The sequence below is a fragment of the Rhinolophus ferrumequinum genome, chromosome 11 (genome assembly GCF_004115265.2).
Source record: "Rhinolophus ferrumequinum isolate MPI-CBG mRhiFer1 chromosome 11, mRhiFer1_v1.p, whole genome shotgun sequence".
Taxonomy (NCBI): Eukaryota; Metazoa; Chordata; class Mammalia; order Chiroptera; family Rhinolophidae; genus Rhinolophus; species Rhinolophus ferrumequinum.
Window position 1 is genome coordinate 38950266 of NC_046294.1, and position 23904 is coordinate 38974169.

The window sequence follows — 23904 nt, forward strand, 5'->3', positions numbered from 1 at the left end:
GTCTCGTGTTAAAGAAAATACAGATTCAGGGCTATAGTATATATATATATATGTTGTGTTTGGAAATACCCCGATGTGTTTAATGCAAAGTCTTAAAATAGTGTATTTGAAGCATTTTATGTATCTCATCCATGATACATATTTGGGTTGAGCATAATGAAAAAGACCTGCAACAGAAATGAAACAATTTTGACAATAAATGAATAACAACTGTAGATGGACTCAATTCAGTAAAATGGCCTTTGACACTTATCCTTGGTAGTCAGCCTCCCTGAATTTGGTGTGCTGTAGTGCTTGGAAGTGGATGGAAGACCAGGGCCCTCCCCATGGGTGTCGGAGGACCAGCGCTGAGAGGAGAGCTGATACAGGTTTGACTTCCCACCAGATTTTCTTGCCCAGCTTGATTCTGTAATATTTTTTTCCCCTAGATTTCTATCGTTCTTGGTGTTTGCAACACTTTTTCTTTCTACGTAGAGAATTTCATGACTAAAAAACCCTTTAAAGTACAGAAATAATATTTCTGTTGAAGGAATGGCTTGGTGGGCTGCAAAATGTTTGCATTACTAAAAGTTTTCTTGTTAGAAGTGGTTTGAAAATGTAGAAGTCTAGATGTGTGTCGGAAACTCTTAAAAACTCGTTTGGGACTGCTGGCGAGGCCAGTTTTGCTGCTTGGCCTTGGTTCTAGTAAGGATCTAGAAGGTTCATGAGGCTGACTTCTCAGGAGCATTGTAGCAAACAAAAAAACAAGGGAAAAATCTTTTCTAGATTTAGTTACCCTTTGGGTCAAGTGTAAGAACTGGCAACCTTACATTCAAATAGCAGCCATCATTTCCTTTGGGGTATCAGGAACCAATATTAGGAGGTGAGATAAATGTATTCAGAACTTCTCAGTGAAAGAAAAAAGCCACCCAATATCAATGCTCCTCTTCAGGTCTACCAGCTATTTTCCCCCAAGAACTATTGATGACTGAGGAGGCTCAGCAAAGGGACCTAAAGCTCCACTAAGTGAAAAGAGATGGGCAACCAATAGCTTCCTGCAAGAGAGAGCAGGCCAAAGATGAGAAGGAGGGAATCTGCTCTCTGTCTGATGGGGGATTTTTCCTGCTGCGCCTTGGGATGGAGGCACAGTCATTTCCAGATACAGTTGCCTCTCCCTGTGGAGGAGGCCAGGGTCTCGGTTCTGCCCAGGTGGATGCCCCAGAAGAACACATTTCCGTTTGGTACAGGGTAGCTGACACGACTCATGTCTGCTGGAGGAGGGCCGGCTGTGGATGAGGGAGCCCTGCTCAGCCTGTGCCCACCGACAGGTATACAGAAAGGATGTACCCGGCATCCACAGACTACTGGGCAGAACACACCGCAGAAATGAAAACTAGTGTACACGATTTAAATTGCCTTAAACAAACAAGCAAACAAACGATCCAGCCATTGGTGACTCTGGAATCTAGAGTGCAGCCCTGGAAAACGTGGACCCTTGCTAACAAGGGTGGACATTGCATGCTCTGATCTCCTTCTTGTCTTTGCAGCTGGTAAACTGGGAGCTTTTGAACCTCTTCTTTACAGTCATGTAGCGTTCCTGAATCCCGCCTCCGCACAGGTTGGTGCATTCCGACCAGGCTGTCCACGGGCGCATTCGACAGCCTGCAAGCATGAGAAGGCCTGGTTAGGCCCCAGACATTGGGGACAGAACAACTGTCAAACCTAGTTGTCTGGGCTGCTCTGCTCTTGTACGTAACGAGTTGTTGAATGAAATAATAGTTCCCTTATTGTGGACGGTTAGCTCATAGGTGAAAAACTGCAAAAAGTGGCCATAAATACTTTGCGGCTCTTCCCATGAAAGGGCAGATCTATTTCTCCACCTCTTGAATCTGGGCTTGATTATCTATGATTTGCTTTGGCCAGTAGGAGATGAGTAAACATGTCTGAAAAAGGCTGCTGGGGACCTTCCCACCACGATGTAGGGCAGTCTGGCTAGAGTGTTGGAAAGATGTGGGGAGAGGCCCCAGAAATGCAGGTAAGGCCGGGCTAGAACTTCCAGCCCTACTTGAGCCATCAGCCGACAGTAACCACTGGATGAGCCTAAGCTAGACCTCAGAAGTCTCATCCAGCTGAGCCACCCAAGTCACCGAACCACAGAATTCTGTTAATAAATGACTGTTTTAAAAAGCTACTGTTTGGGGGTGGCTTGTTAACGCAGCAACCATTCAAGTTGCAATTAACCACCTCTTTTATGCTTTGCTCCCCAAGTCCTTAGCCTCCCAAATACTAAGTAAACTCAAGTCGAATTTATTATTTTTCCTACAAAACATGCCCTTACCAAAGAAAACTTCCCCAGATGTTAGATCTTTTTAAAAATGTTTCCTTGGCATTGTATATGTGATTCCTTTGTAGAGCCAGTCATGTTTATGATCATTCCGTATTAAGTTTCATGGAGAAGACCATGCTGGAGTGCCTGCCTGCACACAGTTGGGCTTAATGAATGTTTGTTGACTGGCTGACTGACGACCATGTGCAACAGACAACATTTTGATAATGCTAGAAAGGGCCGGCTCCCTAACGGAAAGCCTGAACTGTCAGGTAGCTCCTCGTATCTGCATTTCTCTCATTGCCCTAGATGGAGGTAGCATGTCTTAAGGAAGAGAGAAGGGGTAACTTGATCTATGCCTTTAAAAATAGTCAAACTCAACATTACCATCAACCTTCCTGTTTATATGGGCACCTTGTGCAGGAAAGACCATCCACTGCCCTGTAGCCAAGACTGAATCATGTATCTTCCCAACTTACTGTTCCATCGTTTAGTTGATGATACTGCTTGGCTTGGATCAGCTTATTCAGCAGTGAAGCCCCAGTTGGGGATTTCTTTTTTTAAATAACTGGCTTCTGTACATCTTTGCCACTTCCAAACCACTCAACACATCTGCGAAAGTCATATTCTTGCTTAAAATCGGCACCCACAGAACCAAGTCTCAAATCCTCAGCAGGCCACTAGACCTCTGGTCTGGTTCCTCTCCAACCTGTATTCTGCACCATCTGTATCCCATTTATTGCTCACACATACCATGCTCTTTGGTATTTCTGCTTTTGCAATGACCATTCCTGCTGCCTGGGATGCCCTTCTCTAACCAGCAAACTCCTACAAGTTCTTCAAGACCCACTCTGATTTCCCCCCCTTTGACATCTCCCTGAACTCCTCACACTTGGGAGCAGCACCTGGGAACTGCTCCCCATCAGGCTCTTCTCTCAGCTGCTCACTCCTCCGGCTCTCTCGGTCCTCTCTCCATCGCAGCTTCTGGATGGATGAATTTCGGAAGCATTTCCGGATGCGGCACTTTTTTCGCTGCACAGTCTCTGGACAGGGTGCACCTCCAAACTGAGGCTCCATTTGGATCACCCGGGTTCGAATCATGTGGCCTTTCCCGCATGACTTGTTACATTCTGACCACTGGGACCACTCGGTGAGCTCACAGTCAATGGCTGGCAAGACACAGATGGGCATGAGTGTATCATGTCTGAAACAAGGGATGATCACTGACACTCTCCTTTGAACATCTCAACACAAGCCTATGAGAAATGCAAAGCAGGTGCGGTTATCCCATTTTACAGAAGGACTTGAGGCTCCTAGAGGCAGACTGACTTCATCTAGCCCACCTGCTTGGTGATCAGTAGAGGCAGGATTGGTGCCCAGGTCCTAACTCACATTCTGTGGCCTCTCTATGACTCAAGAAGGCATTGGGGTACTTTGAAAATGTGTTCAGAGCCTCTCGCCTTGCTCTGTGAGCTTCCAGAATAGATCTGAATCTGGGCAAGCAGCCTGAGTATTAAGAGAGAGGGAGCATGAAATACTACAAGTGCATTTCAGAGAAAGCCAAAAAACAGATCACAACAAGTGTGTCTGACTTTCCACCACCTGAAAGAGAAGCTCTCTTGGAAGACTAGCCAGAAAAACAGCCTCTCCTCCCCTTGGAGATTAGTACCCATGAAATACACAGAGCGGATCACAGATTCTGGAGGAGACGGGGGTGGGCAGTGAGGTTTTGAGAGCTTGGCTTGTTTTCCCGCCGGCTGGTCTTACCAAGGCTGCAGGGGAACAAGTGTCTCTGACTTAATGTCCACCCTTTGGTCATGTGTAAATAAAATGGTCACAGGGAGCAGGAAGAAAATTAAAAAGCTTGGAAAATCCATTGGTCAGACAGCCCCTAGTTGGGGGGGGAGGGAAAGACTTAAGGTTTACTGAGCCCATGCTAAGAGTTTTTCATCTAAGTCTCCCGTTTAGACTTCATAGCAAGTTGGTGTGTTTTGTAGACAGTAGAGGGATCCTCATTATTAATGAGACTGACTGAGAGTTTAAATAACGTTGCTAACAGAGGTCCAAACCCATACACTTTCTCCCCAGCAAACAGCTGGACTCTACCAGCTAGCAAGCAGTGTGATCCCCACACAGGTCTGGTTACTAGGGGGACAAGCTCCTGCAGGAGCTCCAGGACTTACGGCATTCAGGCAGCATGCACTTTTCCACCTGCTCCAGCTCCTCGTTGCAGTCCCCGAGTTCAGCCAGAGACTTGAGCATCCGTTGGCGGGTCCGCATGCCCTTCCCACAGGTCACGCTGCAGTCACTCCACTCAGACCACGGAGACAGCAAGCATGGGATGGTGTCTAGGCCGAAAGACAGGTGTGCCGCTGACAACAGGCCCCCTTTGCTTGATCTTGTACCCCTCACCCTCTGTCCCACACTCTGGCCCCTGGAGTGAAGTGAAACTGACCGATGGATTCAGATACCCCAGCTGAATCCCATGGGGCAAGTGGCTTAGCAGACTACTGCTCTTGTCACTCTCCTGCACCACCCCTGGCCCCACTGCTGGCCGTGTCATGACATCAGATGTGGTTCAGTACTATGAATACACAAGTCCCACTTGGAACATCACTGAGGGTCTGAGTAGGGTCTAGACAGAAACATCCCACACGTGCCAAGAACCATGCACTGAAAGACAGGCTCAATGTTCGCATTTTTGGAAACGGGTGCTGAAACCCCTAGAATGTGTACTCGTATGTGCTGTGTGCATGTGTACATATGTGTACTGATGTGTGGGCCTATGTGCATTTGTACATCGAGCAGAGGTTGTAATGCTTTGTGGGGCCCACAAGTCCAATGTAAAACAAGAGTGGGGGGGCACAGGATGACCTGGGGAATGCACATCCGCCTAAATGTATTATTACCCCCACAACAAATACCCTGGGGCCCTATAACACACCGCTGCAGATGAATTCTATTCAGTCCCTCGAAGGAGGCCATTCTGTCTGGGTCTGGTTGATGTCTACACACAGATGGCACTCATCTTGCTCCTAGCTGTGCCCGAAAGCACCGTGGACCCTATTTTCCCCTGTACCTGCCCAGCCTCCGGACCTTGGTGGTTGGAGTAGGGGATGCTGTGGTCCCGCAAACCGTCCCCGTCCCCACCTCCCACGCCGACTCACGGCACTCGGGCATCATGCACTTCTCTGTCTGAGATGTCTCGGACTTGCACATGGAGCCATCGACCGGGCTCATCTTGACCATGCGGTGCCGCTTCTTCATGCCCATCCCGCAGGTGGCGCTGCACTCGTCCCACTCGCCCCACTCCGTCATCAGGCAGCTGTTGGGAGCTGGGGAGTCCCGGGCCATTGGAGTGGCACGGGCAGCCTTGGGAGCCCCGCGCCCGCCCCGCCCGCTCGGTGCCTCCACTCACAGCACTCCTCGTTGACCGTGCACTTCTCCGTCTCCTCGGTGGGCAGCGTGCACACGGAACCGTCCTCCGGGAACTGCTTCACGTACCTTTCTCGGGACCGCATGCCTGTGCCGCAGGAGATGCTGCAGGGCGACCAGGTGATCCACTCGGACATGGTGCATGTGGAGCCCTCTGCAACACACGGAGCGGACGCTGCAGCTCGAGCGCCGCGCGCCAGGGGGCGCGCCGCACACGACCCGCGCGCCCCAACTCCTCAAGCGCAGGAATCAAGAAGCTGGTTTTCAAGGGAAGTTAGGCAGTTGAGGATGGAAGAGAACATAAAAGGTGTAAATCTTTAAACCAGGAATTTTTCGAAGAGGGAATGAAATGTCTTTTTCTAGGTGCGTGGGGCACTCAGGAATACTCCTTATCCCGTGACAATACATGTGAGAGAAGCTTGGATAGATAAATGGATGTTTTATATATATAATATATGTGGGATAAGACATAACTTAATCTACATGAAATTTAAGATAAGTCCTAATCCATTCGTATGGTCTAGTAAAATTTAAAACTCACCTCCTCGCTCACTAACCACATTTTAAGTGCTGGTTAGCCATGTGTGGCCAGTGGCTACCATATTGGACAGTACAGATGTAGAACATTTCCATTAGGATGGAAAATTCCACTGGACAGCAGTGGAAAGTAATTATATATATTCTGGGATACTGTGTAAGCTCTTTTGATCACAGGAACCTGAGACTTTAGTTATTGTCTAAAACTGCCAATTCCCGGTCTAGAAAAATAGATGAGAGAATTGCGTTCCTGCGGGTAGAAAGTGGGACTGGCCTTGGGACATAGGGACCTGAGGACACAGGGCTGATTCGTGCCCAGAGAGCAGATTATACTAAGTGGCCACAGGCATCTCAATGCCTCAGCTGAGAAGACCCCCGCTGCTAAAGGGGAGCCAATGGTGGGGTGGGGAGTGGGGAGAGAATGTCTGTGTGTGTCAGGCAAGGGGGACATAGAGGAAGAGTGAGGAAGGCAATATAGCCAGCCTTCTTTGTAGATGTCTTGGATTGTGTATGGCTTTGCTGCCATCAGTGGGTGCTAGCACAGGCCATGGTGAAAAAGAGAATCAAACCTCTCAGCATGGCTGGGTCCTGTTTCAAAGGTGGTGGTGGGGTGCTGCTCCTGGTGGGAGCACAGGGTGTGTGTGTGTGTGTGTGTGCGTGCGTGTGTGTGCGTGAGCTTAGTTCTTAAAAAAGAAGAGGAAAGTGAAGTCATTCATCCACTATCCATCTATTCATATCAATAAAGATTAACTGGGGGCTTAGTGGTATGCTCTGAGGTTAGAAAGAGCTGTAAGATATGGCTCTTGTTCTACTCCAGAGACAGAGAGGGGGAGAGAGAGAGACTGACAATTCCAGGTATTGAAAATATGGTAACAGACATAAGCCCAGGGAATTGGGAAGCTCAGAAGAAGGGAAAATCTCGCTCCTGGGAATTCTAGGGAAGATTTCACACAAGAGGGCACGTCTGAGTGCACCTGTTGGGTAACGAATATTGGCATTTCAGGTGAAGGCAAAACCACCTGTATATGTGTATTGGGAGGTGAAGCTAGAAAGGACAATCAGAGTCAGAGTATGAGGCCTGCCTGCACATGGCCACAGGCTATTACTTGTACATGTGTGATGCTGACACACTGTTATTTAATGTATGGACAGTGTAGCTAGACAGTGCTGGTAGTGCAGCAAGAAATCATAGCTGGAACCCACATGTTAGACCCAGGGACAAAGCTAACTACAAGTACATGTACAACCAAATAAGATAATTATGTTCCAGTGTAATATGATTGTGGGGATAGGGCTTGACAAGCCCCAATTCAGGCTTCCCATAATCGGGGAAGACTTTACCCTGGGCAGGCAGAATACCCTCCCCACCAACCTGAGTGTCTTCTGAGAGGAAGAGGTTGGATTCAAGAGGTTCTGCTCTTCAAGTCTCCCTCAGACGATGTCCTCAGGCGCCTTTCCTGACAGTGTGTCTCTCAGTATTGCAGTATAACATTGTGTTGAATGAGTGTCAGGGTGCTCTCTGTCACTGCGCTTCCACCCTAGTTCAGGATTCTTTTGCCAGAAAATTAGGCGGAGGAGTTTGCACATGAGCAACAGGGAGCCACAGGTTTTCCCGCTAGGGAGTGATATGATCAGGTCTTTGTTTGCAAAAGATCCTTCTAGTGATGCCCTGGAAGTGAGGGAGAGATGACCAGGCCAGGGATAAAGGGGCTGTCTCAGATAATTAGGAAGAAACTCTAAGATGTGGTGGCCACAATAACATGTACACTTATGTTGTCATATATTTCCATCTGAATGGCCAAATGGAGTGTCTGCTTCCTTCATATTCTAAATGCTACCCCAAATAATCAAGTGCAGAAGGAAACGTGATGTGGGCACAAGAAAATTCTATTTGGCTTTGGGTGGGGTAGCTTCTGGGGAGCATGGACCCCAGGTACAAAAAGCAGGCCCATTTGCAGAAATAGAAAACTGTATCCTAAAATTCATGTGAACTCTAAAGGGCCCACGAATAACTAAAATAATCTTGAAAGAGAAGAACAAAGTTGGAAGACTCATACTTTCTGGTTTCAAAATTTACCACAAAGCTACAGTAATCAAAACAGTGTGGTACTGGCATATAGACCAAAGGGATAGAATAGAAAGCTTGGAAATAAACCCTCACATTTGTGTCAAATGATTTTTGACAAGGGTGCCAAGACCACTCAATAGAGAAAGGACAGTCTTTTCAACAAATGGTGTTGGGAAATTTGGATATCCACATACAAAAGAATTATGTTGGATCCTTACCTAACACCATATACAAAAATTAACTTGAAATGGATCAAAGACCTAAATGTAAGAGTTAAAACCATAAAACTCTTAGAAGAAAACAGGGCAAAAGCTTCATGACATTGAATTTGGCAATGATTTCATGGATATGACTCCAAAGGCCCAGACAATCACAGAAAAAGTGGACAAATTGTATTTTATGCAAAGTAAGCTTTTGTGCATCACAGGACACTATCAATAGTGAAAAGGCAATTTATGGAATGGGAAAAATATTTGCAAATCATATATCTGATAAGGGATTTATATCTAGAACACAGAGAACTCTTAAAAGTCAACAACAAAAGACTAAACAATCTGATTAAAATTGGGCAAAGGACTTGAATGGACTTTGCTCCAAACAACATATATGAACGGCCAGTAAACACATGAAAAGATGCTCAACATCACTAATCATTGGGGAAATGCTATCAAAACCCAATGAGATACCACTGCACACCCATTAGGATGGCTACTTTCCAATAAAAACAGAAAATAACAAGTGTTGGTGAGGATATGGAGAAATCAAAACCCTGTGCACAATTGGTGGGAATGTCCAATAGTACAGGTGCTGTGGAAAACAGTATGGCGATTCCTCAAAAAATTAAAAATTGTATTACCATAGGATCCAGCAATTCCGCTTGTGGATATATACCCAAAGGAATTGAAATCAGAGTCCCAAAGATATTTGTACACCAATGTCCATAGCATCATTATTCAGAGTAGTTAAAATGTGAAAGCAACCCAAGTGTCCATCGACAGATGAATAAATAAAGAAAATGTAATATATACATATAATGGAGTATCACTCAGCCTTAAAAAGGAGGTAAATTCTGACACATGCTACAACATAGGTGAACCTTGAGGACATTAGACTAAGTGAAATACGCTGGTCACATAAAGACAAATGCTGTATGATCACACTCATATGAGGTCCCAAGAGTAGTCAAATTCAGAGACAGAAAGAAGAATGGTGGTTGCCAGGGCCTGAGAGAACGGGGAATGGACCGTTATTATTTAATGGGTACAGAGTTTCAGTTTTGCAAGATGGGAAGAGTTCTGGAGATGGACAGTGGTGGTGGTTACACAACAATGTGGGTTTACTTAATACCACTGAAGTGTACACTTAAAAATGGGTAAGATGGTAAATTTGATGTTGTGTACTGCAATAAAAAAATTGGAAATAAAAGAGAGCAGGCACAGCCCAACATGTTTTAGAACTGTCATTACCACGTGGGAGCCCCCTGAACTGGTGTGACGAAGGACTGTCCCCTGTGGAGGGGGCAGTTAAAGACCTTGACTCCCACTGCAGACCTCAGTCAGACAGCCCACAGCCCCCCCAAAAGACGGCACCTCCAATGTTTCCAGGCCTGTCACAACTTCCTCCATGCCTGTTTGTAGGAATGGCCTGTCTCTGGCAGGATTCACTCCCCTCTGAAGCGTCCTGTCATGGGCTCAGTTAACAATAAATCACTGTGGGTGTGCAGCCAGGAGAGGTGTTGAAGACTGTCCCCCAAGAAGAGCCAGAGACTGAATGACCTGCCAGAGACTGAATGACCTGGAAAGGTGGGTAAGCTTTCCTCAGTTATCCTCAGGTTGGGAGTGGCTTTCTTCCTGCCATAAACCTGCTCAGCCTATATATCTCTTTCTATTGCCTCACTGCTCCACTGAGACAGAAGGCCACAGAGTACAGAGTATAGATCTGTCCAGACGAAGAGAGGAATCATACCCTGGAAAGTTAGACAGCTGACCTTTGCACAGCAGCCATCTTAGTGCCATCTTGACGCTTGAGCCATCATGACACAGGTGGTGCAAGCTCGTAGTTCAAGCCTGACCTTTGAGCAGTTACAGAGCGACAGTCTGAGAATTCCTGCAATCAGCCCCAAGGGCCTGACACAGGCAGTGAGTGCTCTGATTCAGGCTGACGCAGGACATACATGAGGGTCCATAAATGACAGAATCAGGGCAATGGTTCTACCGTGTTTCCCTGAAAATAAGACCTAGCCAGACAATCAGCTCTAACGAGTCTTTTAGAGCAAAAATTAATATAAGAACCGGTATTATGTTATATTACATTATTATATTATATAAGACCCCATCATATAGTAAGATAAGACCGGGTCTTATATTAATTTTGCTCCAAAGGCACGTTAGAGCTGATTGTCCGGCGAGGTCTTATTTTCGGGGAAACACGGTAGATTCAATCTTGCCTAACCTGTTTACCTGATTCTTAAAAAGAGATTGGAGCTAAGGCCCAGTAGCAGGCTGCTCGTTATCTGTGATTTGCCAAAAGATGTTTGCTAGCTCTTCATTAACTTGTGTGTTTTCTTCCATGGCTGGGGAAAGAGGGAGGGTAGTCAGTCAATTTCAAGAATCATTTTGATGTCGTAAGACATGATCTGTGTTCAGAGTCTTTGAGACACTGTTGGGTCCAACCTGGGTGGACCCCACTGACAGCTACAGTCAGGGCCCTGGGGCCCCCTAGGGAAGCTGCCTGACCAGGTCTGAGAGGCCGGCATCGCCGGTCAGACCCTCCCTTCCTGAGCTCCTGCCAGTCTCTCGCTGGCCCGGGCTGTCGCCTCACCTTCATCACTGCAGCCTGGGCCCATGCAGGGTTGGAAGTCCTGGGTGTCAGGGCAGGGGACACTGAGGTCCAGCTGTGCCTTCAGCATGCGCTGCCGCATCCTCTTGCCTTTGTCGCAGGTGGAGGAGCTGCAGGCGGACCACGGGGACCAGTTGGAGTAGATGCAGGTTTCAGGGGTGTCATCTGGGAAGAGTATGGGACACGTTTTCCTTGGGAGCCTGTCGCAGCTGGGACTGTCCCTCTCCCCAGACAGGCTCATTTAGGAACAAGAAAATCCCTGCTGCCTGACCAGCTTCCATGAGCCTGGTACTCCTGGGATGGAAGCAACCCGTCCCTTCCCTTAAAATTTATATTTTGGCATTCCACTAGTAAATATCTAAATAACCTAATCAGAAGGAGAGATTCTCTTACTATCCCTTCCCCTCAACATATGAATGTCTTTTCGTTTCCAGTCCCACTGTGGCAGACATCGTTTCCACACAGGTGAGGGCATATCGTAGGCAACGTGGGGAAGCACAGGTTTTTTTGTCCTGCTGCTTCATCTTCCAGTGATGCCATACACAGGTCTCATGATAAGAATAAGGGCAGCCAATATTCACTGAGCACTTATTATGCGCCAACATCATTCTAAGAATCTTTCATGTTCTATCCCATTTGATCCTTCCAACAACTCTCTATCAGGCAGGTTCTGTTATCATCCCCATTTTACAGTTGAGGAAATCATGGTAGAAAGATGAACTTCTCACAAAGCGAGAGCCCAGGTTGTCTGGCTCCAGAGGCCGTGAGAAAACTTGAGCTGAAGCTATGGCTCTGCTACTCCCTCCCGATTCTGGGATCTGGGCTTCACTTTCCTTGCTGGAGGAAGAGACATACCCACCGCTGCCTCACAGGTGAGTGTGAGAATCACAGCAGAGTGGGATGTGAGTACAGTGACGCCCATGCAAATTCCGTTCACATGATCATTTTAAAGGCCCAATACTGCTGAACACATATTCCAGGCTCATTCCTTCACCAATCCCCTGATACTGTGTGCCTAGCCTCGACCTTGTTTGGATTATGTTGCAAGCACAATTCCTCAACGATGGGATCACCAAGTCCAAGGATATCATATATCTGATATTTGTGGTTTTTAAAACATGTTAGCAAATTGCTTTCCCAAAAGATTGTGCCAATTTATGTTGCCACTGACGTACCTTCATCTTTCTCTTCTGGAGCCAGGTCTGCTACAATATCATCCACGTTGTCAGGTACAATATTGCATTGTTCCCCCTGCAAAAGGAATTTCACGTGGAGGGCTCACATTCAAGAATGGTATGTGTGGTATTTCATCTCTTCTTATGGCTGAGTAATATTCCATTGTATACATGTACCACATCTTCTTTATGAAATACTGCCATTTGTGACAACGTGGATGGATCTTGAGATTATCATGCTAAGCGAAATAAGTCAGACAGAAAAAGTGGAGAACCACATGATTTCATTCATAGGTGGGATAAAAACTGAAAGCAACAAGCAAACAAGACAAAGACTCATAGACACAGACAACAGCTTAATGGTTACCAGAGGTACAAGGGGGAGGGGCGGAGGTAGAAAAGGATAAAGGGGGTCAAATATATGGTGATGGGAGGAAATCTGACTTTGGGTGGTGAACACACAATGCAATATACAGATGATGTATTATAGAATTGTACACTTGAAACCTATATAATTTTATTAACCAATGGCACCCCAGTAAATTTAATAAAAAATGGAATGTGTTGGGGAAAGATGAGGGAAGATGTAAAATCTAATTCCCACCCTGAATACAAGTCCTAGGCCATGGTGGAGTTCTGGGCCAACATTGACAATCTGACTGAAAAAGAAATGGCAAGAAAGTCGCAGCTTTTCAGTTCCTGACCCGTGGCAGACATTAGTAATCGATTATGGAACGCATGATGAAACCCATTTGCCTGGATCAAATCATTCAGTTGAGCATCAAACCCTACTACTATGTTCATTTTGCTCATTTACATCTTATGGATAATTTGCATACTAGAAACCTTGGAAGGCCCAGGAATTCTATATCCTGGAATATGCCAGGAACTCCATGATTCTAGAGCAGAAAGGGGTACAGTTTCCCTGCACCCTTAGAAGGAAAGGTCTGTGCCAGAGTGAGCTGTAACTCAGTACCTTCCGGGCGATTCTCTCGATGACAACTCTGGCTACTTGAGTGATGGACCCGCCCTCTGGATCGTAAAAAGGACTCTGCGGATGGTCCAGACTGGTCAGGGGCCGGATTTTCTCCTGGGGAATTGTGGGCTTGTTGGGTGACTGCAGTAAGGAAAAAACACAGACACAGAGAGTGGGAAATACAACTGGTTAAAAACCACAAACGCAATTTGATTGTAATATGATCAGAACAGAAACCTTGATAGGAATTTAACTAGTATAACTACTGTTTATATTATGGAATTCTATTCATGCCATGTGTTGTGCATGGAAATGTGTAGGTCTGTAATTTTCAGATTCTTTCACATACAAGGTAGGGTTACGCCCAGATGAAGGAGCCAAGTTTCAGAGAGATCGTCCCACCTAGGAAATGGCTGAGCCAGGTTGGCCTGAATCCAGAGCTCTTCCTACTCTACTAGGCGTTAGCAAACTTTTGTCTGCACAGGGTCAGATGGTAAATATTTTAGGCCTTGTGGGCCAAAATGTATCTGTTGCAATGACTCAACTCAGCTGTTATAGTGACAAAGCAGCCCCAGACATATGTAATCAAATATGTGAGGCTGGGTTTGGAAGTTTGACTTACAAATCAGGAGGTAGGTCAGATTTGTCCTACAAACCATAGTTTACCATTGTCTGTTCTAGATTATTCTACCATTGTTTTTCTGGTGGTTCCAGATTTTGATGCAGCTGGTGTGCTGACCACATCTGAGAAATATTGACATTCAGGAGAGATTGCAAACTCCTTAGCCTGGCTGTCCAGAGACCTTTGGAATATGGCCCAGCCTGATGTACATCATTGCCCTGCTGCTCCCCATTCATTCTTTCTCTCTCTCTCCTCCAGGCATTTACCTTTTACCTGATCTTCCCTTGCTTACCTATGAGCTGCTCTTTAGCAGATTCCCTCTCCATGCTCTCCTGGCCAGCTGCACGGACACTTTCCAGAGTCCAAATCACACTGTATGTGAGCGTGTGATGATGAGACCATACTGGCCTCCCCTACTTCACTGTGAGTTCATCTAGGACAGAGCCTGGGCGAGGTTCAACTCTTTGTCCAGGACCCCTAGAACAGGGCTGGGCCAGGTGAAGTGCTGGGCAAGGTTTGTCACCCACCACTTCAGGCGTCACACACCTACCTCGTAGGTCACCCCACTGTCAGTGCCAGCATCCCAGGGAATCAGGTCTTGCACCACCTTCTGTACCCAGCCACATTCCTTGGTGCACAGGTCCTCCGCAGACAGGCCCACGTTCCAGTCGGGGCTGGGGCCCATCATAGTCAGGAAGGACATTAAATGGCGCGTCCTGTCCACGGAAAATTCAGCCGAGGGTGCTGCTCTCCTGGAAACCACACACAGAGACCATTACACTAGGGGCGCCAGGGGTGCACACTCTGAGGGACATCTGGCCAGGTCATGGCTAACGGACGAGCGGCGGCACAGAAGGAAGGCAGGTTCTCAGTCTCCTACTGATCTCTGCCTTTGGCCACGACTGGTTCACAGGCTTCTCTCCCCTGAGTCCATCCATTGGCCTCACATGGAGGGAACCATATGCTACCACCTTCTCCCCCCTTTTTTTTTTCCTTCTCCCCTTTTAATGTGTCCACAGCACTTACTGTTCTTTTGTATTTTCTTATTTATCTGTTTAGCTATTTATTGACTGTTACCTCTCACTGGACTAGAAGCTCTGGGAAAGCAGGGCTTTCGTCTTTCTTGTCCATGACTTTATTTCAGGTGCCTGTGACAGTGCCTGGTATGCAGTAGGTGCTCAGTAAATATTTCTGAATAAATGAATGAATAAATACTTTGTGCTATATGTGCTGTGATGGATGTGAGGTGAACTTTACAAATAAAAACTGGCTAACAGTGCCCCAAACCTCTTATACATTCTTACTGAATCCTCAGAACAGACCTGGGATAAGGATGACTGAGTCCAATTTATGCACGAGGAAACTGAGGCTCAGATGCATTATGTAACTTCTCCAAAGTCACAAGTAAAGTGGCAGAACTGAGACCACAACCCGTATTCATTCAAAGTCAGTGTTCTTTTCATCATCAATTTCTAAATCTTCCCCCGTACCTCCTTTTCACTCTACTGAGATCTACATTGTGCCATCAGATGGGGCGTCTCCCCCTCCTGCTGCCTCCATTGCCCTCAAGAGGCCACTTACAGCAAGGCCCAGCCCTGGCACCTGGCTCACAGCCATTTCCTCCAATTGGCGAGCAGGGCCCCAGCTACAGAGCCAGAGACCTTTGGCTGATAACCCCTGAGCTACAAGAGTTTTTCAGCCTGTCTCCTCGTGTTGCTAAGAGGTCTTCGGAGTGGCCAGGGCTGTAGGAGATCAGTGGTGGTGGTTGGAGAGTTACAGTCACACAGCCAACACTTGGTGGCAGACCCTCGTTGTCATTTCCCCACTCCCATGACAATCCTGTAGGGTTAGAATTACAAGTATTTTTTTATTTTGTAGAGAAGAAAATAGTGTATAGATGTTCTTAGAGATCGTAGGAGCCGAGGACTGAAGGCAGCTCTGCCTGACCCTGCACCCCCAGGCTGCTAATCGTGGGGAATCCTTGGCTGGGGATCAACTCGTCTGTTCAGTTCAGCTGGCAGCTGGTCCACCTCAGCTGTTTAGGTGTCCCTGTGTCCCTCTGTTGGGACCAGCTGCTTTTGGCTGCCCTCACCTGTCCCCAGAAAGCAGTGACTTCAGCCCTGGTTAAGCCCTGTGGAACTGGACTCCTTGGGCTCTGGCAGGCTAGATGAGATCAAATAATGAGCAGAGAGAGAGGGAAGGAAGCCTGGGTGTGCATCCTGGCACCACCTGTTATTGCTGTGTATCCTTGGACAAATGGCCAAACATTTATGTGCCTCAGTGTCCAAATCTATAAAATGGGGATCCCCAGATGTCTACTGCAGAGGGTTATTACGAGTGCTCAGTGAGAGAACGTGCATATAGTACTTAGCCCAGTGCCTGACACCTGAACTATGATTTCTATTTCCATTATCCTTTCCCAATGTGTGTGTTTTCTGGCATGTAGGTCAGTGGTTTCAGCAGCCACTTTAAAGACCTGGCTTCTAGAAGAATTACAGTCTGAGGAGCTGCGGCATTGCTCACCTAGGGACTAACAGGACATGGTCTGGGGCCTGCCTTCCATTAAGTGCCAGACAGAGAGCACTGGCCTCTGGGCGGGACTGCTTTACGCCCCACCCTCCGTGGCTCCTGAAGTCCAGCAGTGCCTTGGAGAACAGGCTTCCTTTTCCATTGCCATAGAGACCAACCACTACACCTATTATTTTCCCATCTCCCTGAGCGTGTGGCTTTGGGTCTGATTAGTCGTTCATATCCTGTACCCCATGGGTGACACTATTTACCATGACATCCTAAGGGGACAAAAACAGCTCTGCTCCGGAATCCAGAGCAGGAGAAAACAAGCCAACCTCCTCCCGATACCCGCTCCTGATACACTGCCCAGCTGATGGATGTAAGCATCTGAGAACCTCGTGTTTTACAAGGCCTTAGGCAGATCATTCTCTGCAAATGTATTTTGGCCAAATCTGTAACCCAGGTGAGGTATTCTCCAGACTTTGGTACGCATTTCAAGAGGTAGAAAATTTGCAGTAACCAATCCCCATACAGAATACCTCACCTCAGGATGGGTAATATGGTGAATTTGAATGTATAAGAGCCTGGGAGCAATTTTCTAACATCCGTTTCTCCTTGCTATTTTCCGGTACTTTTGACTGGAAAATGCACCCCCTGGCCTCCAGCTTACATAGTATATCCTGGAGGAAGTTCTTCCTGACTTCTCCTCAAATTGCCTGTTAGCATGTTGAATTTACTCTTTCCTTGGAGTGTCTTATTTAATTTCCACCGACCCTGCTAGGTGCTTGTAGAGTAGGAACCATTTTTTTTTGTCCACAGCTATATCCCAGTGCCTGGCTTAGAAGTTGGCGTGCAGAGGCTCTCCTCAAATATTTGTTGAAATAAATGAATTAATCTAGGAAATGAATATCAGCTCTTGTACTTCCTTTGACCTTCAAATGAAATTTAAAAATCATCTCAAAGTATTTATTACTTCTCTAATAAAAATGCTATTTAAAATAATGAAATGGATAAGAATATGTGTGAATTTGCTTTAGAAAGTGCTAGATAGGACTGGAGTTCTTTAATTTATCCAAACCATAATAAAAATTCTTATTCATGATTTCTTATATCCACATTTTCTCATGTATGGTATTGTGTTAATTTGGTTTCATTTATCTATCTGGGATTTAAATTTCAATCAATTTTCTAGCAAATAGAGTTGACCTGGCCATACCCTATAACAGAATATATTATAAAGCATGATAATTAAAATGATGTGATACTCAGGATAAAAAAAGAAATATAAATTAGTGGCATAGACTGGAAATCCCAGAAACTTGAGATAAGGATTTATACAAAATTCAAGGGAAAGAAAAGATTGTGCAACAAGTGGGGTTGGGCTAACTTAATTGCAATTTAAAAATGTGGGCTTCGCATCTAATATCGTACACCAAAAAAAAAAAAAAAAAAAAGAAAAAAAAAGAAAAAAGAAAAAGAAAAAAAAGAAAGAAATCCAGAGTTACATAGAAAACAACCAGATTATACGAAAAAAGTTAAGCTTAGTGATCTGTTAAAGAAAGGTTAATTCTCTCAACTTTGAAACAATAAAAGCAATCAGAAAGGTAACTAATTGAATTAGACATCGACTAAAAACGTGTATAATAAAAACAACAAGTATTGAATGTGAGAGAAAATGACATGTAGGCAAAAAGGTCTCCCTCTAGTGTGAATGACAAATGTTAATATCTATAGCATATACAGAGGAACATGCTAAATTTGTAAGAAAAACTATCACAATCCCAATAGATAAAGGAAAGTTATGAACAGACAATTCACACCAGAAAAAATGAAAACCAAGAGAAGACATGGAGAGATGTTTCATCTTTTTACATTCAGAGAGGCAGCATGGTGTATAGGGAAAACAAAGGATACAGGAAGAGAAAGATAGATTTGAATCTTGGTTCAGCTACTTATTAGCTATGTCACAGGGGCTTTGACTCCATCTCTCTTTGCATTTACTACGTCTGCAAAGTGGGATCATCATCATTCCTACCTCCCGGTATTTTGTGAGGAAATTGCTTATCATCACACATAATAGGGTTTGGTAAATGTTAGTTTCTTTCTCAACAGCACTTCCAAAAGCACCACAAAAGATGCAATAAAAGATTTTTATGGTCCTTCTAGAGATTTACTGTCGCGTCCTAAATTACAGGTCCATACCAGTGAAACTCAGGTTAGGGTGAGACTCAAGTCACTGGTGACTCAGGTCACTCATAATACTGAGTTCTGTCCCTCAGTAATCCCCAGGAGCGTCCGAGGTTGCAGAAACTCAATTTGGCCACGAGAGGGCGCTCGAGTCATGCACTTGGATGAAGTCCTGTGTCGATGGAGGAAGGATTCAGTGAGGTTTCCTGACTCGGAAAACTGTTTATAAGCTGAAGGCATCTAAGGTTCCGGGTCCATAGGGCCCCATATGGCCGATTAGGTCCTCTAGACTAAGGCCAGTCTTCCTTTACAATCCTGAGGACATCGATGGACCTGGGCAAGAGCTACGGTAGGAAGGGAGGGCCCTGTACCTTCAGCCTTGATTTGGAAGAAAGATACCTCTGAACCATGGCTTAGGTGATTATGGGACGCAGAAACTCCAGAGGCAGGATTTCTGGAGAGGGTGACCCTGTCTCCAGTTCACCTGCCACTCATCTGTCTCGAAAACACAGATGGTTGTCTAATCAAATGTTAATGACACAGAGTGGTTGGGAATCCTTACGGGTCCTACAGTCCTTACAGGACCCATGATAAGAAAGGGAACACAAATTCTTTTTAAAAGTTCCAGTGATTCCTAGCATTCAGACTAAACCGGAGGAATGGGGTGGCAGAAACTCAGAATTGATTTGCAGGAAACCTGGGCATTTTTTACTCAGCTGCCAGAGGAACTAATGAAGGATGTAGGATTTGTTCAGAATCTGTCTTTCCAGTTTCTACCTGCGCTCTGGGCTCTTGGAGCCACAGCTTGATTTATTGAGCTAAACAAGTCAGCAGCTAATTTGTTCATTCATGGCTGTCCTTTGAGAAGTGGTCCTGTGGATAAAGATGAAGATCATTGAAAAACAAGTCAGTTTCCACAGGCAGGACCTCACAAAGTAGGTCACCCTGGCTTTCCACTGGCCCGAGGGAAGCTGGAATCCCATTAACCTCAATCGAGCAGGCTCAGTGAGGAGGGCCAGGGCTGTGTCTGCAAAACAACACTTGGCTACATAGAGTCTTCCTAATTTGACTTCCTAATGAGATTTGGAAGAGGGAAGGGGGAAAGGGGAATATCAAAGGAAAATAGCTTTCCCGTCACATGCTGGTAGCACTGAGTGGAGAGGGTTTGGATGTTTGGCAGGTCTAAGTGTGTGCCATCAAGTAATTTTGCTCCACTGGGGACTTAGGAAGTCTGAGGGATGGGTGAAGGGTGGGAAGGTGTCCCCAAATATTTTTTTCAATTTTTCAGAAAGTCTCTCCCATCTTAAAGAAGAAAAAAATAAAAGAAAGATCCACTGACTCTTTCATCCCCTTGGAGCTACTGCCCAGTCTCTTCTTTCACAGCAAATTTCACAGAAGAGTTGTCTGTACTCACTGACTCCACAACCTCACTTTCGGTTCATACTTCGCTCTGCACCTGTCCATCGCCACCACCACCACCACCACCACCACCATCCTAATCAAAGTCACTACTGATTCTCCCCTGGACCTCCGCAATAGCCTCTTCACTGGTCTCACCGCATCTACTCTTATCCTTGTCATAGTGGAGCCAGAGTGTTGTTATTGTTGTTTTCATCCGAGTCTGATCATGTTGTCATCCTGCTTCAGTGCTTTCCTTCAATTATTTCCCATTACTCTTAATGTAAAAATCAAAAGCCCTAATGTTTCATGGGCCCACGTCAAACTCAGCTTTGATTTCTGGATATAGTTATACCATGACCTGCTACTCTGCTCCCTCCTCAGGGCCTTTGCACATGATGCTGTCTCTAGATTTTCTAGAATGTTCTCCCCCTGCTTTGCTTCTTTACCTAGTTAACTCCTATGGATTCCTTAACTCTTAGTTCAATTCCCATTTCCTCAAGGAAGCTTTCTCTGACCCCTAGGCTGGGTTAAGATCCCAATTATACACTCTCATGGCACGTCATGTCTTTATTTCATAGACACATCACATTTGTCATCAGCTGGTTAAGGTCTCTCCCCCACTAAACTGTAAGCTCCATGAGAAACTCGGCTCTTCTCATCACTAGATCCCTAAGCACCTTTCACAGCACTTTTCCTTTGGAGAGCCCTGATAAATGTTTGTTGAGGCAATTAAATGTTTTGGTCACGCTTAATAGAAGGACACAGGGTAAGTAAAAGTCAAGAGTTTGTTTTGTTTTGGGGTGAGAGTCAGACAATTTGGTATGGGAACGCTGCTAATTTCGTGTTGGTCAGGTCTGATTGGCAGATGTACATGACTTGATTGATTAAAAATGGACAATGAAAGCATCGTTACTTAATTGGAAGGACCTTGTTGTAGTGAAAAGTGTAGGCATTGGAGTCAGCTGGTTATGGGTGGAATTCCAGTTCCTCCATCGATGGAGCTGGATGTTGAGGCTGGACCTGTCATACACCCTCTGAGCCTCAGTCTCCCCACCTGTAAAGTGAGGATCATGGTCCCCCTGGTGGTTCTTAATGGGGTTAGTGTGAGGATTACGTGGGATAAGGAACGTAAGAGTAAGTGCCTCATAGGGTATCTGGCACAGAGTAAGTGCTCAAGGTGAAAGGATTTTTCTCTGCTTCCTTCCTTTCCTCTCCTCTTCCTCTCTCCTTTCTGAAGTACGTTGCTTTCTATTACATCTTTCTAAACCCAAACTCCTTAAGGTAACACTGATATAAAGGTTGCCTGGTGGTATAAAAATAAGCACCCATAAACTCTGTGGCCCAGGGGTCCCCCACCCCTACCTGGCCTTGAGCCCCTGCCTGCTTAGAGGACCAAAGGTGAGGGATTCTTCACATATGGGTTCTGAGAGCCTGGGAACTGGGAGAAGCTGAAGAGAGAGCCTGAGCAAACTGGCTTCAGAGTGGACTTTTTGTAAATTGATGTTAATTATGCAGTGAGGGCTGAGGGCCTTTGTAAATTCACATCCGTGTTTTTTGGTGGGCTGGCATGACACAGGCAAATGCTCCCCCACCAGGAGAGCCTGGGATAGCAGGCTGTACCTCTGTGGCGTCTCTTTGGAAGGAAAGGCACTTCCGAGGTGGGGTAAATTTTCAACTACAGTCTGCACTTGAAAAACATAGGTTTGAACTGCATGGGTCCACTTATATGTGGAATCTTCTCAACAAATACATAGTCCCGCAAATGTATTTCCTCTTCCTTATGATTTTCTTAATAATGTTTTCTTTTTTTTCTAGCTTACTTTACAGTAAGAATATAGTGTATAATACATAAAGCATACAAATATGTGATACTAGACTGTCTATTAACAGTCTAGTAACTGGTCAACACTAGACTATTAGTTCAGTTTTGGGGGAGTCAAAAGTTATACATAGATTTTTCAGCTGTGCGGGGGGTCAGTAACCCTGACACCCGTGTGTTCAAGGCTTAACTGTGCTCTGGTCTCAGCTTCCTCAGAGGAGATGCAGAGCAAGGCTTGGAGATCACAACGAGCAAGGAAAAGCCTCCATGCACCAGCTGGGCTTCCCTGGGTCAGCTGCCCTTGTCCTCTCTTGCTCTCCTGAGGCCTCCACTCAGGCTCGCAGCTCCACCCACGCCTGGGCCACTCCAGAGCAAGGACTATCCTTCCAGACTCAGTGCCATGGTGCCTCCTGCACAGAGACTTCATGACCTTCCTCCAGCCCTACGCTGGGCTGTGCTCTATGTCTGGGCTCCCAGAGCCACTCCTATTCTCATCATCACACTTGTCCCCGTGGAGTGTCCAACGCCACCGTGATGATGTTATGTTGTGTATATCCTGTACATACGATGCCACTTGGACTTGTGCAAAGGACAGTCCTGGAGTGGCAGAACTCTGTCTATAGTCTGTTTCCGTCCTGCTGAGCATTCCAAAAGGCAGGGACTGTGTATAAGGCTGGCACGTAGTAGGGGAATGAGCCATTGATTTGCTGAATGGTTAACCAGGCGGCACCAGGTGCCTGGCAACTGCTTCCCTGCTCCCAGCTGGCCATGTGTCAGCGCTCCTCCTCCCTGGGCTCCTGCCGCCCCATCCTGTGGAGTCTTCCTTTGGAACGTCCTGTACTTCCCTTCCCATCACTTTGAGCTCGCCTTTCCTCCCCCTGAGCAGAGTCTCACACATTCCTGTGTTGTTGCCATTGTCATCAATGCCATCGTGAATGGACGCCAACGGCTCCACCGAGGGGCTCATCAAGCCACTCTTCATAAACCATTTTCTTGTGGTTGACTGGGAACTAAGTCTGCTCTAGGCCTTGCATCCATAAAAGATAAGTGAAATCGAGACTTGTTCAAAGAACGTCATGGGCTATCGGGTGGCCAGAGTGCGGTGCAGAGTAGGGAGCAGCAAGACACGAGCCCTGGGGCAAACGAGGCACGGGCTGAAGTGCGCTCTGCCCACTGTGGCCTCACAAGGGAAACTGGCGAGTGCAGACTTGATCCTGGAGACTCAGGGAGGTAACGGAGAGGTTCTGAGGCAGGGAATCAGATCTGGGTTCTGAGACGATCACTCTGGTAACAGTGTGGATGAAGGATCAGATGGGGAAGACCACAGAAGAGGAAAGAATGAAAATAGTCCAGGTGAGAAAAGATGGTGGCTTGAACTACTGGCAGGAGAACTGCCAGGTGAGGACTGATTTATGAGATACCAAGAAGGAAGAGTCGACAGGACTTAGTGATGAGTTCCATATTGGATACGATAAGTTCCAGGTCCATGTGGGCCATACACAGAGGGAAGTGTCCAAGAGATTGATGGATGGATAGATTTATCTATCTACCCACCGACATACCTGCCTGGGGGAGTGGTAGTTTTGGGAGCCATCAGCAAATCCCTGGGAGGATGAAATGCATGGGAGGATGAAATCTCCCAGAAATAGAGTGGACAGAAAAGACCTGGGGACTGAGAATGGAACCTGGGATAAACCTGGCTTTCCATGAGGCAGACATGCTTAGAGTGAGTACACCTCTGTGCTCGGAAGGGCGAATGTATGTTCAGCTTGTTGTGGCTGAGAGCATGAGGAAACACATACTGGTGAATTGTTATGCCTGAGTTGGGCCCTCTGCAGTGTTAGTTAGAGCCATCAGGGAGAAGCAGAGACCAAGCCTGCATTCCCGAGAAGATGGAGCACCTGGGATACTCCACACGTGAGCGGTGCCCCTCCCCTGTTTGTCCATCTACGAGGTATTGCTGACTTTAATGACCTCAATGCCATGCGGTGGCATTAGGTGGGAGCCTCCAAATACAAGGCTAGCACAGG

General features: G+C 46.3%; 1 protein-coding gene across 1 annotated transcript in view; it reads right to left on the reverse strand.

Moving 5' to 3' along the window:
- Positions 1-644: 644 nt before the first annotated feature.
- SPON1 (spondin 1) overlaps positions 645-23904 on the reverse strand; it is a 243942-nt gene continuing 220682 nt past the window's right edge. The window contains exons 8-16 of the mRNA XM_033119673.1: positions 14507-14708; positions 13335-13475; positions 12359-12434; positions 11166-11348; positions 5724-5894; positions 5473-5640; positions 4489-4653; positions 3211-3474; positions 645-1641 (exon numbers count right to left, since the gene is read on the reverse strand). Of these exons, the coding sequence (XP_032975564.1) occupies positions 1478-1641; positions 3211-3474; positions 4489-4653; positions 5473-5640; positions 5724-5894; positions 11166-11348; positions 12359-12434; positions 13335-13475; positions 14507-14708 (1534 nt within the window). The 3' untranslated portion in view covers positions 645-1477. The remainder of the gene's footprint in view (positions 1642-3210; positions 3475-4488; positions 4654-5472; positions 5641-5723; positions 5895-11165; positions 11349-12358; positions 12435-13334; positions 13476-14506; positions 14709-23904) is intronic.